The 19,472-nt window shown below is 73.3% G+C and overlaps 4 protein-coding genes across 5 annotated transcripts; all 4 read right to left on the bottom strand.

Annotated features, from left to right (window-relative positions):
* Positions 1-5: 5 nt before the first annotated feature.
* On the bottom strand, positions 6-4,129 carry TDRKH (tudor and KH domain containing). Of its 2 annotated transcripts, XM_084500898.1 has the most exons (13): positions 3,963-4,129; positions 3,364-3,470; positions 3,063-3,273; positions 2,659-2,798; positions 2,302-2,572; positions 1,857-2,023; positions 1,585-1,757; positions 1,330-1,394; positions 1,085-1,224; positions 845-982; positions 635-743; positions 382-476; positions 132-273 (listed from the first exon to the last, which is right to left on the bottom strand). In XM_084500898.1, exons 1-12 carry the CDS (start codon positions 4,078-4,080, stop codon positions 418-420), a joined length of 1,698 nt encoding a protein of 565 aa, XP_084357024.1. In that variant the 5' UTR covers positions 4,081-4,129; the 3' UTR covers positions 132-273; positions 382-417. The 2 variants fall into 2 exon arrangements, with proteins under 2 accessions (XP_084357023.1, XP_084357024.1); XM_084500897.1 differs by having other exon boundaries at positions 6-273; positions 635-982.
* Positions 4,130-4,512: 383 nt separating this feature from the next.
* Positions 4,513-13,090, bottom strand: RORC (RAR related orphan receptor C). Its single transcript, XM_084500675.1, has 10 exons — positions 13,073-13,090; positions 8,446-8,531; positions 8,170-8,311; positions 7,370-7,756; positions 6,924-7,045; positions 6,710-6,842; positions 6,149-6,256; positions 5,947-6,057; positions 5,282-5,391; positions 4,513-4,691 (listed from the first exon to the last, which is right to left on the bottom strand). The coding sequence occupies exons 1-10, from the start codon at positions 13,077-13,079 to the stop codon at positions 4,536-4,538; spliced, it is 1,362 nt and encodes a 453-aa protein (XP_084356801.1). The 5' UTR covers positions 13,080-13,090; the 3' UTR covers positions 4,513-4,535.
* Positions 13,091-14,056: 966 nt separating this feature from the next.
* Positions 14,057-16,365, bottom strand: LOC311425218 (acyl-coenzyme A thioesterase THEM4-like). The gene is made up of 6 exons (XM_084500830.1): positions 16,152-16,365; positions 15,301-15,460; positions 15,057-15,207; positions 14,722-14,832; positions 14,490-14,614; positions 14,057-14,243 (listed from the first exon to the last, which is right to left on the bottom strand). Exons 1-6 carry the CDS (start codon positions 16,224-16,226, stop codon positions 14,185-14,187), a joined length of 681 nt encoding a protein of 226 aa, XP_084356956.1. The 5' UTR covers positions 16,227-16,365; the 3' UTR covers positions 14,057-14,184.
* Positions 16,366-17,340: 975 nt separating this feature from the next.
* Positions 17,341-17,871, bottom strand: S100A10 (S100 calcium binding protein A10). Its single transcript, XM_084500674.1, has 2 exons — positions 17,680-17,871; positions 17,341-17,581 (listed from the first exon to the last, which is right to left on the bottom strand). The coding sequence occupies exons 1-2, from the start codon at positions 17,809-17,811 to the stop codon at positions 17,420-17,422; spliced, it is 294 nt and encodes a 97-aa protein (XP_084356800.1). The 5' UTR covers positions 17,812-17,871; the 3' UTR covers positions 17,341-17,419.
* Positions 17,872-19,472: the final 1,601 nt, after the last annotated feature.

Below are 19,472 nucleotides of genomic sequence, written 5' to 3'. Positions count from 1 at the left end.
CCGGGGCCCGGAACCGAACTTTATTGAACCGAATCTGCCCCCGCCGCACAACGGGGCTGGGGCGACAACAACAAAACGCAACCGAACGGGGCCACCAACGGGCCCGAGGGGGGGCCGGTGGCCGGGACCCCCCCCCCGGGCCCGGGGCAGCACCGGGGGTACAGGGGGGAGCCCCCGCGGCCCCGGGGGGGGGTTGGGGGGGGCCGGCATCGATCCCCGCAGCCCCGAATTCTCCCTGGACCGCATCTTCCTCCGGGGGGGGTGCCCTGAGCCCTGGGAGCGAGGAGAAATTGGGGGGGGGGGCGGTGAGAGTGAGGCCCCCCCGGCTCAGCCCCGCACGGGGGGAGCGGGGGGGTAACGGGGGGAGTGGGGGGAACCCACCTGAGGGTGCCCGGCCGCCTCCTGCCCCCGGGGGGGTCACGGGGAGCTCCCCTCCGCCACCGGGACGGCGCCGCTGCCGGACACGGGGCCGCCTTCTGCAGAGAGGGGGGGTCACAGAAGGGGCCCCCCCACCCCGGAACCCCCCACCCGGGACCCGGGACCCCCCCACCCCAAAGCACGGCCGGGGCACACCCCGGCCCCTTCTCCTCCCCCCACCGGGGACCGGGGCCAGCCCTGCCCGGTCGCTGCTTACCCGGGGGGCTGAGGCAGGACGGGGTGGGGGGCACCGGGGTGGGGGGCTCCTCGCTGGGGCTGCCCCGGGGCTCCGGGAGGTTCTCCAGGGAGGCTCCGGTGCCGTCCTCCTGCACGGGAACAGCCCCGTTACCGGCCCCGGCCCTGCCTGACGGGGGGCTGAGCACACCGGGACCCCCCCCAGCAGCCACCCTGCCGCGGGTCCTCTCACCGGGGTCTCCGTCCCCCACCGCAGTGCTTCATCCCCTGCTGCCTCCTCTTCCTCCCACTCCTCCTCCTCCTCCTCCTCCTCCCGTGGCCGTGGCGCAGCGTGGCCCAACCGCACCAGCTCCGCCGCGACGTCGAGGTCCTGGGGGACGAGAACGGGGGGAGTTTGGGGTCTGGGGACGAGGAGTTTGGGACTGGGATGAGGAGTTTTGGGTCTGGGGGTCGGGGTCGGGGTCAGGCTGACCTCGTGGCTCAGGGAGATGCGCGGCCACGTGCGGGGTCCCCGCCGGCCGTAGCTGCAGACCCTGGCCCGCAGCGGCTTCCAGCGCGCACAGTGCGTCAGCTGCTCGAACGCGTCCAGCGCCGCCTCGGCCCACTCGGTGCCTTTGGGGGGTTTGGGGGGGGCCCCACGGAGTGGGGTCGGGTCACGGACCCGGACCCGGACCCCTCGGCCTCCCCCCGTCCCCGCCGTGCCCCTTCCCCACTCACCCACGGGCGCGACGCCGGCCAGGCTGCACTCGATGGCCTGGAAGGGGAGGCTCAGGAAATCGCTCCTGTGGGGGGGGGAAAATAAACCAGGCTGACCCCAAGCAGCCCCCCTGGAGGCTGCCCCACTTCCCGGGGCTGCTGGGACCCCCCAACACCCCACAGAGCCCCCTCCCCAGCAGGGTGGCCACGAGACCCCCTGAGGGCTCCGGGGGGGGCAATGAGGGAGCCCCATCCCCGTGCCCCCCCCCCGCTCACCGCAGGGCTCGCAGCGCGCCGGGCTGTGCCTCGCCGTTGTCCCCAAAATCGACGTAGTACAGGTCCCAGCCGCCGCCGGGCAGCGCTCCCAGCACCCGCGCCCGGTACCAGGCCCCGTCGGCCCCGTAGAGAGCGGCCACGATGTCCCCGGCCTGCACGGCCGCCAGCTCCGCCTGCGGGGACGGGGAGCGATGCACCCCACGGGGCTGGGGCGCGTGGTTTTTGGGGGGGGGGGGGGTGCAGGGGGTTTGGGACCCCCCCCGGGGTCTCACCGTGCGGCCGCTGCCCTCGTAGTAGCGCGACATCTGCGCCGTCAGCTGGTCCAGCTGCAGGCTGCGCTCCCCCACCAGCTGCACCCAGAAGTGTTCGGGGTTCTCGGCGGCCGAGACGTAAACCTCCAGGGGCTCGGCCGCGGGGAAGCCGAATTCGGGGCTGGGCACTGCGGGATGCGGGAGGGGAGCCCCGGGGGGGGTCCCCAGGGGGTGCCCAGGATGAGCGAGGGCAGGAGCTGAGCCCCACATCCTGCCCAGGGACGCGCCCCAGAGCTCCCGGGGCACTCGTGCGGCTCCCACTGGGCACCCCAAGTGGGACCGGGGGGCACGGAGCCCCCCCGGGACACTCAGAGGGGTCGCAGCACCCCACAGCTCCCCCCAAGCCCTCCCACCCACCCAATTCCCCCACTGCAGCCCCCCTGGGACGAGGCACCCCGTCTCCTACCTTCAAATTTCGGCACCGCCACCTCTGCCCCCACCGCCAGCTCCTCCGGGGTCTCGCTCTGCCCCCCCGGCTCCTCGGGGGGCCCCTCACCCAGCAGGGCAGCGACGCCCCCGGGCCAGCCCCCGGCCCCGTCCCCGTGCTCGGGGGGTGCCGGCAGCGCCGCTTCCCTGCGGCTGCCCAGGGGCTGCTTGCGGTGGCCCCGCGCCGCCGCCGCCCGGGCCAGCTCCTTCCGAAAGGCGTCGTCCTCCAGCAGCTTCTCCACGATCAGCTTCTGCGGGGACGGGGATGGGGACGGTTGGGGGGGGGCCGTGCCCGTGCCACCCCCGGGGCCACCCCAGCCCCGCGGGCCCCGCTCACCTTGGCGGCCGCCACCTCGCGCCGTGTCCCCGAGAGGCGGATGAGCCGTGTCGGGGCCGTGCCGGCCTCGCTCCTGCGCTCGCACTGCACCTTGGCCCCCGAGCTGAGGCAGATGCTCCGCACCGTCTCCCCGCCGCGGCCTGCAGGGACCCCGGGGCTGGGGGCTGACACCACCTCCAGCCCCGGGGCCATGGCTCCTGCTCCCCATGGAGGCTCCAGTCCCATAGCCCCCAGTCTCATATTCCCTGGTCCCATAACTTCCAGTCCCATAGCCCCCGGTCCCTTATCCTCTGGTCCCACAGCCCCTGGTCCCACAGCCCCCAGCCCCAGCCGCCCCCACCCCGGTGGGAAGCAGCGGAGCCCCCAGCCCCACTGCGTGTCCCCGCGGCGGGGCCGTGCGGTACCGATGATCCTGCCCACGGCCGTGTGGGGCACGCGGAGCTGCTCCAGCACCGGGGCGCTGTCGGCCAGGACTCGGCGCACGGCGGCCTGGGCCCGGCAAACCTGGCCCGGGGACCCCGCGATCAGCAGCAGCCGCTCCGCGCCCCCCCCTTCCTCCTCCTCCTCCTCCTCCTCCTCCTCCAGGGCGATGCGCGCCCCGGTCTCCTGCCGGAGCTGGGGGGCACCGGGGGGGGGGGTGTCAGCCCCGGGGGGGGGCCCTCCGAAGCCCCCCCAGCCCCCCCGTGCCCCCTCCCCGGTGCTCGCCTTCCTGATGGTGGCTCCCTGGCGGCCGATGAGCGCCCGGACGGCCGCGCGCGGCACCCGCACCTCCGCCTCCAGCTCCTCGGCACCCACGAAGGTCGCGCGGTCCTCTGGGCACCGGGGGGGGGGGGGGCAAAGGGGGGGTCACCGGGGGAGGGGGGAGCCCCAAGGGGGGTCTCCAAAGGGGAGGAGGGTCCCCAGGGGGAGAGGGGTCCCCAAAGGGGGGCGGTGCCCAAAAGGGGGGGGTCTTGAAGGGGAGAGGGAGTCACTAAGGGGGAAGGGGGGGGTCACCAAAAGGGAATGGGGTCCCCAGAGGGGGGGGCAACAGGGGGACCCCAAAAGGAGGGGAGTGCCTGGAGGGGGTTCAAAGGGGGGGTCCCCAAGGAGGGGGTCCCAAGGGGGGGGTCCCCAGGAGGGTTCCCAAAGGGGGAGTCTCCAAGGAGGGGGTCCCCAGGAGGGGTCCCAAGGGGGGTCCCCAAGGAGGGGGGTCCCCAAGGAGGGGGGTTCCCAAGGAGGGGGTCTCCAAAGGGGGTCCCCGAGGGGGGTTCCCAAGGGGGGTCCCCGAGGGGGGTTCCCGCCGCCCGGGGGGGTCCCGCACGCACCTCTCCCCTCGCGGTACCGGCGGTACACGATGTAGAGCACGGCGGCGCCCGCGGGCAGCCCCAGCAGCACGGCCGCCTTCTGCAGCCCGCTCAGCCCCGGCCCCCCCCGCGCCGCCATGGCCCCGCCCGGGGCACCGGGACCGGCACCGGCACCGGGGGGGGGGTGGGAGCCGCGCCCGCTCCGCTCCCGCTCCCCGCTCCCCGCCGCCGCCAGCCCCGCCCCCCGCCCGCCCCCCAGCCAATCAGCGCGCCGCTCCGCCCCCGCCCCGCCAATCGGGAGGCAGGGGGGCGAGGAAAGGAGGCGGGGCCGCGCACCTGCCTCGGAATGAAGCGGCCAACGGGAAGCGCGCGGGGGCCCCGCCGCAGCCAATGGGCGAGCAGCTGGGGGGGGAGAAGGCGCGTGGGCCCGCCCCCAGGGCTGGGGGCGGGGCGAGGGGGGCCCCACGCGTGTCCCCCCCCCCCGGTGCCCCCCCCCCCCCCCACGCGTGACAGACCCCACGGCGGCGCCGTTTCCCCCCCAAATCCTTTATTAGCCCCCGGGGGAGGGGGGTCCCGGGGGGGTCCCGGGGGGGCTCAGCGGGGGCCGGGGGCGTCGGCGTCGGCGGCGAAGAGCTCCCGGTAGAGGGGGGGGAAGGCGGCGGGCAGCGCCCCCGGGTGCAGGCGGCGGAAGGCCTGGAGCTGCTCCACGTGCTGAGAGCACAGCGCACGCAGGCGGCCCGCGGGGGGCAGCTGGGGGGGGGCACGAGTGTCACCGGGGGGGGTGGGGGGGGGGGGGGACACCCGGGGGGTGACCGGGACACGGCACACGTGGACCCCGTGGGAGCCGCTGGGGCTAGGAACGGGGCAGCCCCGTGTGGTCACCCCTATGGCCGGGCACCCCCCACGGCACCCCCCCATCCCACAGCACCCCTCTGACCCCCCCCATGACACCTCATGTCCCAGGACACCCCCCCATGGCACCCCTCTGACCCCCCATGACCCCCCATGACCCCCCCATGACACCCCCTGTCCCAGAGCACTCCCCCATGGCACCCCTGTGCCCCCCCAACACCCCACGGCACCCCCATGGCACCCCCATGGCACCCCTTCAACCCCCCCCGACACCCCATGTCCCACCACCCCCAACAACCCCCCCCCATGACCCCCCCATACCCCATGGCACCCCCCATGCACCCCACAACACCCCCATACCCGTGCCCCACTGTGCCCCCTCCAGTGCCCCCCTGGTGACCCCCAGGTGTCCCCCCTGGTGCCCCACTGTGCCCCCCTGCCCCCCCCGGTGCCCCCCCGGCCCCCCCCCGCCCCCCCTCCCCACGCACCCTGGCCAGCAGCCCCTCGCGGTGCGTTTGGCGCAGCAGCAGGCGGAAGGCCACCTCCAGGCGCCCCCGCAGCCGCGCCACCTTCGCCTGCTCCTGCAGCCACGGGCGGTCTGCGGACACGGCACCGGCACGTGGGGGCGGGCGGGGGACGGGGGGGGACCGGGGGGGACAGGGTGAGCATGGGGACGGGATGGGGACAAAGAGGTCTGGGACAGGGACGGGGCTGGTGATAAGAATGGGGACAGGGACAGGTTTGGGATGGTGACTGGATTGGGGACAGGGACAGGACGAGGATGGGGTCGGGGTGGGATGGGGTTGGGGTGGGATGGGTGTGGGGACGGGATGTGGTGGGCGGGGGGACGGGGCTGGAGAGGGACAAGGATGGGGACAGGGACAGGTTTGGGACGGGGACGGGGCTGGTGCCGAGGATGGGGACAGGGTGGGACCATGATGGGGTGGGACGAGAGCAGCGATGGGGACAACGGGACGGGGACAGGGACGGGGATAGGGACAGGGATGGGGACAGGGTGCCATGGGATGGGGACCCCACAGGGACCACACCGGGGCCGGGCTGCCCACCCCCACCACCCAGCACCCACTTTGGGACAAAAGGTCGGGGATTTGGGCAAAGGCTGGGGGAGGTTTGGGGGGTGGGGGGCTCTCACTGGCGTTGACGAGGACGATGGCGCAGAGGAAGGCCACCTCGCTCTCCGAGAGCCGCAGCGCGCACAGGCTCTGCGCGAAGTCGAAGATGGAGCCGACGAGCTCGTGGCAGCCTGGGGGGAGCCCTCGTCAGCGGCCCCCCCGGGGGCACGTGGCACCCCCCCCGCATCCCCCCCGTGTCCCCCCCGGTGTCCCCGTCCCTACCCAGGGACCTGAAGAGCTCAGTGCCCGCGTACTTGCCCTCGAAGAGCACGGTCCGGTTGTCGGGGTTGAAGGCCCGGCACATGCGCACCAGCACCACCTCCATGGCGCCTGGGGACGGGGACAGGGACAGGGACGGGGATGGGGACAGTGGCACCGGGGGGTCCCGAGCCAGGGTCCCATGGTGCAGTTTGGGGGTGGGGGTGCCCATGTGGCAGCAGCCCTTGGGACTGCCACCTCCCCGGGGGACCCATGGGACTGCCACCTCTCCACTGGGACCCATGGGACTGCCACCTCTCCCCTGGGTCCCTTGGGGACACCACCTCCCCAGTGGGACCCTGGTGACCGCCCCCTCCCCAGCGGGGTCCCCGTGGCCCCTGGGTGCTCTCCCCACCACCCCGCTGGGACCAGCGCACCCCATAGCACCCACCGCCACCCCCCGTGCCGGGACCACCCCATCCCTGGGGGACCACCCTGCCCCAGCAGCACCGCGGCAGCCTGCAGGGACCGTGTCACCCATGGGTGCTGGGGGGGGGTCCGGGGGGGTGTCCGTGGGGGCCGTACCGGCCTTGAGGAGGACGATCTGGTCGTTCTGGCACAGCTCCATGAAGCCGCGCAGGCGCTTGGCGAACTCCACCACGTGCTGGATGGCCTCGGTGAGGCGGCCGGCGCAGCGCTCCCACATCTCCTGCATGGGCTGCGGCCCCCCCATTCCGTCACCTCGCGGCTCCCCCCACCCCCCACCCAGCACCCAGCGCCCTGGGGGGGGGGGTCCCACCTTCCTCTGGTAGGCGCAAATCTCCTCGCGGCTGAAGGTGTCCCAGCGGCGCTGCTGCAGCTCCTCGGCGCGCGGCTGCGAGGTCTCGCGGTGTGACCGCAGCACGTCCTGCGCCAGCAGCTCTGCGGGCACCGGGGTGGTGGCGGGGGGGGGGCACGGCTGGGGGCAGCCCCCCCATGGGGATTCATGGGGACCCACGGGGCCGGCTGCCCCACCGCCGAGCACCCATGGGTGCCGGCTCCCAGCAGTTTGTGGCACCCAAGGGTGATGGGGCCGGGTTCCACCACCATCGAGCACCCATGGGTGACAGGGACGTGTCCCAGCAACTTGTAGCACCCAAGGGTGATGGGCCCAGCTCCCCCCACTTTGTGGTACCCATGGCTGACGGTGCCAGCTCCCACCACCCCCAAGCACCCAAGGGTGCCAGCCCCAGCCCGGCAACTCACCGATCTCCATCCCGGAGCACGTGGGTGACTCCAGGCCGCTGCCGACGTCGGGGCGCGGGCACAGGTCGGGGCCGTCCCTGTCCCTGTCCCTGTCCCCGTCCCCGTCCCCGTCCCCATCCCGGTCCCGGTCCCGGTCCCGTGCGGCCCCCTCCCGCCGCTCGCCCTCCGCCTCCGTGCCGGGGCTGCAGGCGGCCCTCCCCTCGCAGGGCCCGGGGCACCCCGGGGTGCCGGTGGGGGGCAGGGGGTGGCTGCAGCACCCCGGCAGCCCCAGGGCGAAGGCGGCGCCCCCCTGGGCCGCCCGCTCCCGCTGCCGCTGCTCCAGCTGCTGCTGCACCTCGGCGTGCAGCCGGTCCCGCTGCTTCTTGGACATGCGGCCGAACTTGACGGCTGCGGGGACACATGGGGACACATGGGGACACATGGGGACACGTGGGGACACGTGGGGACACGCGTGGGTGCATGCCCCCCCATGACCCCAGCCCCACATAGCCCTGGCACCGCGGCTTTCCAGTCCCATGTGCGGGGTCCCCGGAGCCCCACTGCCTCCAGACCCCCCCTGCCTCCTTCCCCGGGGGGGCAAATGGGCCCTGGGGTCCCCAAGGGGGTCAGGGGGGAGCGGTGCCGGGGGGGCACCCAGCAATAGGGGGGCACCCAGCAACGGGGGGGACCCTATGATGGGGGGGACCCTATGATGGGGGGCACCCAGCTATATAGGGGCGCACGCAGCGATACGCGGGGGTTGCCCCCCTATTGCTGGGGGGGGGGTCACATTTGGGGGGGGTCTCGGGGGGGTCACCCACCGTCGCGGGACATGCCGAGGCGCAGGCACTTCTGCAGGCGGCAGTGCTGGCAGCGGTTGCGGCTGGCGCGGTCGATGGGGCAGTTCTGCTGCCGGCTGCAGGCGTAGCTCAGGCTGCCCTGCTGGCTGCGCCGGAAAAAGCCCTGCACCGGGGGGCACCGCCACGGAGGGGGGGGTCACCAAAAATACCGGGGGGGGGGGTCAGCACCACGCCGGGGGGTCACCGCGGTGCCGCCAGCAGCACCCCCGGTGCCCCCCGTGCCCGCAGCGCGCTCACCTTGCAGCCCTCGCAGGTGATGACGCCGTAGTGGATCCCCGAGGATTTGTCCCCGCAGATCTTGCAGGGGATCACCTCGATGTGGGCTGCGGGCGGGAGGCAGCGCGTGGGCGCCCACGGCCCCCCTGGGCTCACGGGGTCCCCATCTGCCACCTATGGGACCACCCCGTGCCACCTGGGCGCCCAAGTGCTCTCCCTGGGGCTCCCGTGTCCCACGGGGAACCACGTGTCCCCAGCAGACACCCAGGGCATCTATAGGTTCATGGGGCCCCTATGGGATCCCAGGGCCCCTATGGGTTTACAGGACCCCTGTGGACTCATGGGGTCCCTTTGGCATCCAACGGCCCCCGTGGGATCCCACAGCCCCTATGGGCACACAGGGCCCTTATAGGATCCCACGGCCCCTATGGGATCCCACAGCCCCTATGGGCTCAGCCGCCCCACATAGGTGGCTCGCAGGTCCCACGTAGGTTCCATTGTCCCCAAGGGCCTCACGTGTCCCCACCGGGCTCACGTGTCCCTCGTGGGTCCGCGTGTGTCACCGCGCGGGCTCACGTGGCCGCGGTGGCCATAGGTGCTCCCTGCGGGCTCACGTCTCCCACGGCCTCGCCTCGCCCTGTGGGTTCCCGTGGCCCCACAGGGCTCACGTGGCACTCACGGGTTCCCTCGCTGCCCAGAGGAACGCACACGGGCCCTATGGGCTCCCACGGTCCCTATATGATCCCACGGTCCCTATAAGCTCTCATGATCCCTATAGGCTCCCTTGGTCCCTATAAGCTCCCACGGACCCCCATTGGCTCCCACAGACCCTCTATAGGCTCCCACGGTCCCTATATGCGTACGTGTCCCTATAGGTGTACGTGTCCCTCGCGGCTCACGTGGCACCCCAGTGCCTCACGTGGCACCCCAGGGCTCCTGCGGCCCCTCTGGCTCTCACAGCCCCCCCCCGGCCTCAGATGTCCCCAAGGGGCTCAGCCCCACCCCACCCCCCACCATGGCCTCCCGGTGCCCCCCGTGTCCCCCCCAGGGTGGGCCCTGCAGGGCGCGGGGGTCCGGGGGGTGCCCGGGGCCGGCGGCTGCCGAAACCACAGCGGCAGCGAGCGCCGGCGAAGCCACAACTGGGACACGGCCCCACCTCGCAGGAAGGCGCCCGCCGCCCGCCACGGCCCCGCTGCGCCCGTGGGGCACCCCACGGAGAGGGGGGACGGGAGGGGGCGACGGGGTGGGGGGCACACGGGGATGGGGATGCTCAGGGATGGGGACACTGGGGTTGGGGGACACCGGGGTGGGCGATGGCGACACCCAAGAATGGGGACCCCCAGGGATGGGGACACCGGGGTGGGGGACACTGGAGCCACCAGGGGTGGGGGCGCCGGGGACAGGGGCTGCCCCAGGGACCACAGATGGGGGACACTGGGCTGGGGGTGCTGGGGGGCACCAGAGCCAGCGAACGGCTCAGCCCTGGTGACACCAGAGCCAAGGGGACACTGCGAGGGGGACGGGGGGAGGGGACACGACCCCAGCCCCAGGGGGTGCCCCAGACCCCGCCAGCCCCCAGTGCAGGCACCAGGAGCGCAGCTCGTTAACGAGGCCTCGTTAGCAGCACCCGCAGCCCCAAAGCCCAGTGAGGGCGATGGGGACGGCTCTGGTCCCCCAGAGCCACCGGCTCGTCACCCACGTGCCTGCTCCTCACACCTTGCACACGCGTGTGCACACTCAAGGAGAGCCGGGCACACCTGGGCACACCTCTGCAAGCTGCTGCACGCTTGTGCGCTTGTGCAAGCTCGCACACGGCCGTGCCCGCACACACACACACACACACAAACAAGTGCTTGCACATGTCACACACACTTGCACACGCTGCTACCCGCACACACACACACACACACACACACACACACTTGTGCACGCTTGCACGCGCCGGAACACGCCCGCCAAGGCTCGTGCACGCTCCTGGGCGCCGGTGCACGCACGCACACGCACACCTCTTCCTCCCGGGGCCGAAGCCGCTTCGTCGGCTTTTTCCACCCGACCCAGTTTTGGGGCCGGGGGGGGGGGGGGGGGAAGGCCGCCCTCGCATCCGGGGCTGGGCACCGGGACCCCCGCGGCGGCGGCGGCCGGAGGGGCCCCGGGAATTCGGGGCTTTGACTCAGCCGGGCCCGGCGCCCGCATTACTCAACGGTGCCGGCGGCTGCCAGGAAGCGCCGTTTCGGTGCCGCTCCTGCCGGGAACCGCCGGCGAGAGGTCGCCGAGGTCTCGCCCGGCCGCCCACCCCCCAGCACCTGCCCGCACCCGCTGCTCCCACGGCGCCGGCTGCTCCCGGCACCCCTGGGTGCTCCCTGGCACCCTGGGGACCCACCGGCACCGCCAGCGCTGCAGGGACCCTACAGGACCCGTGAGACCCACGGGGACCTGCTGGCATCCACCGGTGCCACTGGCACCCACCGAACCCTGCGGGGACCCAGGGGCACCCATGGGCCCCGTGGGGGACCTGGTGGCCCCGTGGGGGACCCGGTGGCCCTGTGGGCACCCGCTGGTGGCCTTCAGCCCCCCAGGCACCAACCAGCACCCAACAGTCACCCGTTAGTCCCTTGGGGACTTGCTGGCTCCCAGTGAGCCCCAGCAGCACCCAGTGAGCCCCAACAGCACCCAGGGAGCCCTACTGGCACCCAGTGAGCCCCACTAGCTCCCAGTAAGCCCCACCAGCTCCCAGTAAGCCCCACCAGCTCCCAGTGAGCTCCACCAGCATCCACTGGCACCAACCAGCCCCATGGGGACCCACTGGTCCCTGTGGGCACCCAGTGACCCTGCGATGTGGGGGGTACCTCGGGGCCGGGCTCCCACCCCCCAACAGCGCAGCGCAGCCCAACACGTCACGGCAAAACACGCCGTGCCACGGGCCAACACGCCACGGCACAGGCCAGCGCGTCACGGCACGGGCCAAGACACCGTGACGCAGCGGGAAGTGGCTCGGGCGAGGACCCGGAGCCCCGGGACCCCCTGGGCTTCCACCGCGGCACCCCCGGGACCCCCGTGCCCTCCCCGCCGGCGGGGGTCCTGCCACCCTCTGGGCGGTGACTCAGCGGTGGCGGCCGGGTCCCCTCCGCCCTGGGCCAGACGCGGGGGTGGCACCGGCGGCAGCGGCGGAGAAAACCCCGGCGTGGGGCCGCTGGTGGGGCTGCGGGGCCCCCATGGGTTCGTGGGGCCCCCCTTGGGGACGCGGAGTCGGGGCAGCTGCACCCTCGGTGTCCCCGGTGCCGACGGAGCGGGGACCGGGGGGGTGGCCGGGGGGCGGCGGCGGGGCCGGGGGGGGCGGCAGCGGGGCCGGGGTGGTGGTGGTGGTGGTGGCTCTGCGCCCGTGCAGGGCTGCGGCTGCTGCCCGGAGCCACCTGCGTGTCCCCATCCCCGTCCCCGTCACCTGCACCAGCCCCGCGCACCTGCTGGCACCGACCACATCTAACGCGCGTGTGCCCGGCCCCGCAGCTGCGGGGGGCACCCATGGGTGCTGGCGGTGCTGGGGCGCCCGGCGCCGCCGCCGCAGGGAGGGGAGGGGGCTGCCGGTGGCCGCCACACGGCTGGGACACGCGGCGACACGCGTGCACCCCCCGACACGCGTGCACACGCTGCTTAGGTGTGTGCAGGGACACGCTGCGGTGTGCACACGCAGCAGCACGCATGCACATGTGGCAACACGCCAGCACACGCGTGTGCCCAGCCTGCTGTGTGTGCACAGCCAAAGTGTGCCCCGGAGCACGCTGTGGGGGTGTGATTGTGCCGACACGCTCGTGTGAGCTGCACAACCCGTGTGATGGCAGCACCCGGGGTGCACGGGGCACTGCTGGCTCACAGCGCTCTTGTGCTTGCACAAGCATGTGCACGCTCCTGTGCACGCAGCCATGCATCTGTGCACACACGTGTGCTCACACACGCACACACCTGCCTGCACACTGCCCCTGCACACATCCATGTTCCTGTGGGGCACACTCACCGTGCACACCCCCAAAATGCTCCCTCCTGCTTGCACGAACACCTCGCTGTGCCCACACGCGTGCACACACACGCACCCCCCCTGTGTGCCCACACCCAGCTTTGCCCCCAGACTGCTCTGTAGGGCTGCGTGCACACGCGTTCCCTCTCCTGTTCCTCCACACTTGCACACGCACAGACCTGCCCCAACACGCTTGCACACGCGTGCCCACAGCCATCAGCGTGCACATTCACAAGCCCACCCTCTTGCACACACCCCACACCCCTTTGCACGCTCTTTGCTCCACCAGCTTGCACACGCACACCCTCCACAGTCCTCCACAGCCGCACACACGCATGCACTCCCCGTGCATTGCACACTCACACACTCACACTCACTCGTGCAGGCTCCTCCAGCTTGCACGCACACACCGCTGCTCCCCAAGCACCCACCTCTTGCACACGCTTGCACACCCCCCTCCTTGCACACCGCAGCACCCACCCTGCTGCTCCCACCTGCACGCACAGCTCTGTGCACGCACACGCGTGTGCTCACCCTGCCCTGCTTCCCACGCGTGCACCCCCTCTCCGACTCCCTTGCACGCCCGCAGCCCCCGGCCCGCCCGCGCCCCCCGCCCGCAGCCCCCCGCGCGGGCCCTACCTCGCATGGCGGCGGCGGCGGCGCGGGCGGCGCGGTGCCGGGCGTTATAAGGGCGCCGGGGCCCCCCCGGCATCCTGCCCCCCCCCCCGGCATCCTGCCCCCCCCGGCCCCACGCACTGGAAATTTCCGACTTTCCACGGCGCCGCGGGGGGGAAACTGAGGCACGGGGGGGAGGGGGCGCGGCTGGCCCCAACCCCCCCCACCCCGCGACCGCTCCGACCCCGACGCGCCACGGGGGGGGGGGGGGCCGCGGCCACGCGCGATCCACGGGACACCCCCCCCCCACGGGGCACGCGGCAGCGGGGGGAGCCGAGACCCCCGGCCCCGGGGGGGAGGCGTCGGGACCCCCCCTCCCTGCCGGGCTGCGGGGGGCGCCCGTGGGACCTGCGCATCCCCGGGGCGCCCACGCGTGCGGGGTGCCCGTGGGGCCCCCGCCGGGCCCCCAATGTGCGAGGGGGGCGCGGGGCTCACCCGTGGGGGGGCCGCGGGGCGCCACGAGGGGGGCGAGGGAGGGGGGGGGCGGCCACGCGTGTCCGTGTCCGGGGGTCCACGGGGGGCGCCCGGCCCCGCCCACTCCCATCGTAACCACGCCCACTCCGCATAGCCCCGCCCACCCGTACATAACCACGCCTACCCCCTCCAGGCCCCGCCCCGTGTCCCTGACCCCGCCCATATCCTCAGGCCACGCCCACCGCACCACCTCCCCCGGGCACTGCCCCTGCCCCGCCCACAGCCCCCGGGCGGGGGGGACACGGGGGGGGGGGGACAGGGACAGGAGGGGGGGAGATGGGGACGGGGACAGGGACTGGGGGCACCATAGGGGGCTGGGGACAAGGACTGGGGACAGGGACAGGGGATGGGGGACACAAAATGGGGCTGGGGACAGGGGAAGGGGGCACAGGGTCAGGGTCAGGGTCAGGGTCAGGCCCCGCGGTGCCGCCCCACTGCCCCCAAACCCCACAAAAGCACCAGGAGCCGAGGCCGTTGTTTGTTGGCTGCCAGTGCTCTGATCCGGGGGCTGCCACCAGCAGCGGGGGGGGACACACGGGGGACACGGGGACACCCCTGCCCCCCCCCCCCCATCCCACCCCCCCACCGGCGGGGCCACGGCGTCACCGGGTGCTGCAGGCGGGCCGGGGGGACTTGGTGGTGTCCAGCTGGATGAAGAGCCCTGCGGGAGAGAGGGGGGGGTGGCAGGGCGGGGGGGGCACCGGGCCCAACCGTCCCCCACCCCTGTGGTGCGTGGTGGTGGCAGCGGGTGGCACTGGGGGGGTGGCAGCAGGGCACCGGCACCCCCCCCGTGCGCCACCCGGCATCACCCTGAGACGGGTCCCAGGGGTGAGGGGGGGCTCTGCGGGGAGGCTTTGGGGCTGGGGGTGTCGGCGTCCCCGTCCCCCCGGTGCCCCCCCGCCCTCACCGGTGGCCTTGGCGTGCAGCGTGTCCCCCGCGGCGCCGCGCACCTCGCAGGACAAGAAGAGCTTGCGGCCCTCGCGCCTGTCCACGCGGCCGTCCACCAGCACCACAGAGCCCAGCGGCACGGGGCTGCGGGCACAGCGCGGGGTCACGGCACTGGGGGGGGGACACACACGGGGGGACACCCCCACACACGCGCACAGTCCCTGTCACCGCGTCCCCGGGGTGCCACTCACGCCAGGAAGTCGATGCTGAGCTGGGCCGTCATCACCACCCCCGCGGCGTCCAGGGCGCACGTCCCCAGCGTGGTGTCGATGATGCTGGCGATGGCACCGCCGTGCGTGAAGCTGCGGGGACGGGGGCGAGGTCGGGACGGGAGGGGACAGGAGGGGACAGGAGGGGACGGGAGGGAACAGGAGGGATGGGATGGGATGGGACAGGAGGGGATGGGACGGAACAGAACGGGATGGAACGGGATGGGATGGGATGGGACGGGATGGGGCAGGAAGGGACAGAATGGGACAGGAGGGGCCAGGAGGGGACACGCGGCGCTGGCACCGGCGGCACCTACCCGGGGTGCCCCTCGAGGTATGGCCCCAGCTGGCAGAGGCAGAGCACGCGGCCGCCGGCGCTGTGCAGGAAGGTGACGTACTCGAAGCCGGCGCCCTCAGTGTCCAAATTGCGCAGGAACAGCCGTGTCCCCGTGCCCTGCCCCACCGCCACTGGGGACACGGGGACGCGGGGACGTTGAGGACGGGGACCCGGGGGAGCGCCCTCCCCTGCCCCCCCCCCGCCCCTCCCCGTCCGGGCGTCACCTGGGAAGTGGTCGACGACGTTGCGGTAGGAGGGGACGCGGCGCCAGGAGCCGTCGGCGGTGCCGCGCAGGAGGCGCTCGTGGTGCTCCCGCATCGCCACGCTCCAGCTCCCGTTGGGCACCGCCAGGTCCTGAGGGGCCGCACGCCCCGAGCAGTGCGCCTGGGGACAGGGGACGGGGACAGGGGGAGAGGGACAGGGGGACAGGGGACAAGGGGACGGGGGGACAGGGACATAGGGACATGGGGACAGGGGGACGTGGGGCACAGGGCACAGGGGTCACGGGGACATGGGGATACGGGGACAGGGGGACAGGAGGATATAGGGACACGGGGCACAGGGACATGGGGATATGTGGCCATGGGGACACAGGGACAGGGGGACACGCAGGGGGGGGAGTGGTGGTGACAGCGGGGTCAGCGCTGGGGACACTCCAGCTCTGGGGAGCAAGGGGACTTCGGGGTGCGTCCCCAGTGGGGCATCCCCTCTGTCCCCGTGTCCCCACCCCGCATGCCCCGGTTGCTGCCCCTTGTCCCCACCCCATGCCCCATGTCCCTATGACATGACCCCGTGTCCCCACCCCGTGTTCTCCACCCCACGTCCCCACACGTCCCTACACGTCCCCATGTCCCCACCCCACGTCCCCACCCCATGGACCTGTGCTCCCCATCCCATGTCCCCGTGTCACGTACCCAAGGCACCACCCCGTGTCCCCACACGTCCCTACATGTCCTGACGTCCCCACATGTCCGCATCTCCCCACCCCCTGTCCCCATGGCCCCATGACCCCACCCATGACCCCATGACCCCATGACCCCCCACCCCCCGGTCCCCGTCCCCGTCCCCCACTCACGGTTCCCGCGCCCCGGGGCCGTCCCCGTGCCCGCAGCGCCCCGGCCACGACCCCGCGGCCCCGCCACAGCCACATGGCGCCGGCGCTGACGTCACGGCCGCTGAGGGAGACCCGGCGCTGACGTCACAGGGCCGCGGCGGTGACGTCAGCCCGGCTCGGCGGAGCTCCCGGCGGCTCGGGGGTCAAAGGTCAGCGCGGCGCCCGGTGCCCCCTGACCCCGTGACCTTCAGCGCCCCCCGCCCCGCCCCCACCCGCGGCTCCCGCGGCGCTGCGCGACCTCCGGACACGGCGCCCGCCCGGCCCCGCCCCCCGCGCCATCTACATCACAGAGAGGGGGCGTGGCCAGCGGGAGAAGGCGTGGTCAGCGGGAGGGGGGCGGGGCCTCGGCTGCTTCCGTAGTGCCCGCGCGCCCCCGCCCCGCCCTGGGGGCGCCTGGGGGGGCTCCGGGGGTCCCCGGGGGGGTCCCTGGGGGGTCCCCGGGGTCCTCCCGCCCCCACCCAGCCCCCCAGGGACCCCCCCGGGGGCCGGCGCTGCCCCACAGCTCCCCCCGGGGTGCCCCGCACGGCTCCGTGCTGCCCCCAAGGGGCCCCGCTCGGCTCCAGCCGCCCTACGCGGCCCCTACCGAGCCCCACAGCGCCCCACAGAGCCCCTGGGGTCCCAGGGCAGCCCCTGAGAGGCCCCACAGACCCCATACAGCCCCGTGCAGCTCCTCTGGGCCCCACGCAGCCCCTATGTGGTCCCACACGGCCCCTAATGTGAACCCCTACAGCCCCTATGAGATCCCCCACAGCCCCCATACATCCTCGTGCTGCTCTCAGCAGCACCACAGCCACCCTACACAGCCTCACAGACACCTGCACAGCCCCACACCCCCCTCACAGCCCCACACACCCCTGTATGGCCCCTACAGGTGACCCGTACAGCCCCGTACAGAGCTCCACAGCACTCCCAGCCCTGTGTGGGCCCTATAGACCCCCCCCCCACACCCCTGTCCAACCTCCATGGGTCCTCTCTAAAGCCCCGTACGGCCCCCGAAGCCTCCACCCCACCCCTCTGGTTTACTACGGGCCCTACAGACCCCCCCACACCCCCACTGCCCCATTAGGACCTCACACAGCCCCGTAGGCGAGACGGGGACACGAAGGAACCGGGGACCCCGGGGGGACCCCACAGAGGGAGGCAGCCGCAGTGTCATACAAAACAGCTTTATTGGGGGCCGGCGGGGGCCGGGGCGGTGCCGGGGGGGGGCACCTGGGGGGGGGGGGGCTTCACTTCCTGCCCTTCTGCTTCATGTGCACCACGAAGTAGTCGTTGCAGGCGATGGTGAGCCCGGCCACCAGCGAGAAGAAGCTCTGGAAGCCCACCTTGCCGTCACGGCACTGGTCCAGGTCCTTCATGATCTTGTCCAGCGCCATGGGGTCGCGCTGGTTCTGCAGGGGGGGGGGGCACAGCCGGGTCACGGCCCTGTCCCCCCCCAGATTTATTTTCAACCCCTCCCCTAGGATTTATTTTTTCCCCCCCCTCTCACCTCCAAGAAGCCGGGGAACTCCTTCTCCATCAGCACCCGCAGGTCCTCCTTGCTCAGGTGGTTTTTGTCCCCCGCGTACTTGTGGAAGGTGAACATCAGCGTCTCCATGGCCTGCTCCATCTGGGACGGCATGGCTGCGGGGGGGGCTCCGGGGGGGCTCTGGGGGGCTCCTGGGGGTTCTGGGGGGGGGCACAGCAGCGCTCGGCGCACACCCGGAGCTTTCCACCCGGGTGACTCAGCTCCGGGCAGCGGCCGCAGGGTGGGGCCCGGGGGTGGGGGGGGGTGGAGAATGGGGGGGGGGGGGGGGGGGGCGTGCTGCGGGTGTCCCCCCCCCTCGTCCATTTCCCCCCCCCCGTTATAGGGCACCCTGGGGAACCCCGGCGTCATGGGCTGGCTGAGTCACGGGGGCGTTTCGGTGCCTCCTCCCTGGGTGGGGCTCAGCCCCCCCCCCCTTGGATTCCCCACATCTGGGGGGGGGACACACCCCATGCAGCCCCCCCCCCCCCCCGCGGTTTTGGGAAGGGAAGCAGAGATTGGAGATTTGGGGGGATGTGAGCGGGTTCTGGGGTGCCCCCAACCACCGCCGTGACCCCCCCCCCAGTCCCAGCTCAGCTGCAGGGGACCCCCTGGTGCTGGGGGGGGGGGCATGGGGGGGATCCCGGCTTGGTTTTGGGGACCCCCCCGCGGTTTGCGGCGTGGCCCAGGAGCTGCCCGCCACCGGAACAGGAACCAGCCCAGCCCTCGGGGAAAAACGGGGGGGGGGGCACCCTCTGCACCGCAGGACCCCCCCCAGGACCCCCCCCAGCCCAGGCTGAACCCCCCCGGGGGCAGCAGCGCTGCAGGGGGGCTGCAGAATCTCAGGGAGGGGGGGGGGACACCCCCCAGGGCGCCCCCAAACTTTATGGGATATTGGGGGGAGTGCCCATGGGGGGGGGAGAGGGAAACCCCTTCTAAAGGGGGGGCAGGATTGGGCTCCCATTGAATGGGGGGGGCAAAATCGGGTCCCCCCCAATGGGAAGGGCGGAATGGGGGGGTTCCTCTAGGAAAGGGGGGGTCCTCTAGGAACAGGGGGTCCTCTAGGAAATGGGGGGGTCCCTCTACGAACAGGGGGGGTCCGGATTGGGGGCTCCCTCCAAGAAAGGGGGGGATCCTCTAGGAAAGGGGGGGGCAGGACTGGGGGTCCTCTAAGAAACGGGGGGGGGGTTCTAATAAAAGGGGGGGGGGCAGCATTGGGGGCAACACCGCCCCACCCGGGGGCTCCCCCCCAAAATGAGGGGTGCGGGACCGGCCCCCCCATAGAGCGGGGTGCAGGACCCGGGGGTGGGGGGGGGAAGATTTTGGGGGTGTCCCTCGGGACCGGGGGGGGGGGACCGGGACCGGGACCGGGCCGGTACTCACCGGGCGGCGCGGAGCGGGGCAGTGGCGGGGAGCGGCGCCGCCCGGGATAGGCACGGAGGGGGCGGGACGGCCCCGGGGGGGGGTCCGGGTGGGGGGGGGGGCAGGGCCTCGGGGTGGGGGGGGGCTGAGTCAGCCGCGACCCGCCCGGCCCGAGCCCGGCCCTGCCTGGCACCACCCTGGCCTTGGTGCCCCCCCCCCCAAAAAAAAAAAAAAAGCGCCTCCGACCCCCCCCAAAAGCGCCCCCGACCCCCCCAAAAAGTGCCCCCGACCCCCCCAAGAGTGCCCCCGACCCCCCCCATTCTGTCTGTCCATCTGCCCCCCCCCAATCCGTCCTGCCCCCCTCCCCTCCTGCCCCCCCCCCCCCACCGGGTACAGGGACCCCCCCCGGGGCCACC

The sequence above is a fragment of the Aythya ferina genome (assembly GCF_964211825.1).
Source record: "Aythya ferina genome assembly, chromosome: 29".
Lineage (NCBI taxonomy): Eukaryota > Metazoa > Chordata > Aves > Anseriformes > Anatidae > Aythya > Aythya ferina.
Note: the sequence above shows the minus strand (reverse complement) of the source record. Positions and strands in the feature narration are given on the sequence as shown.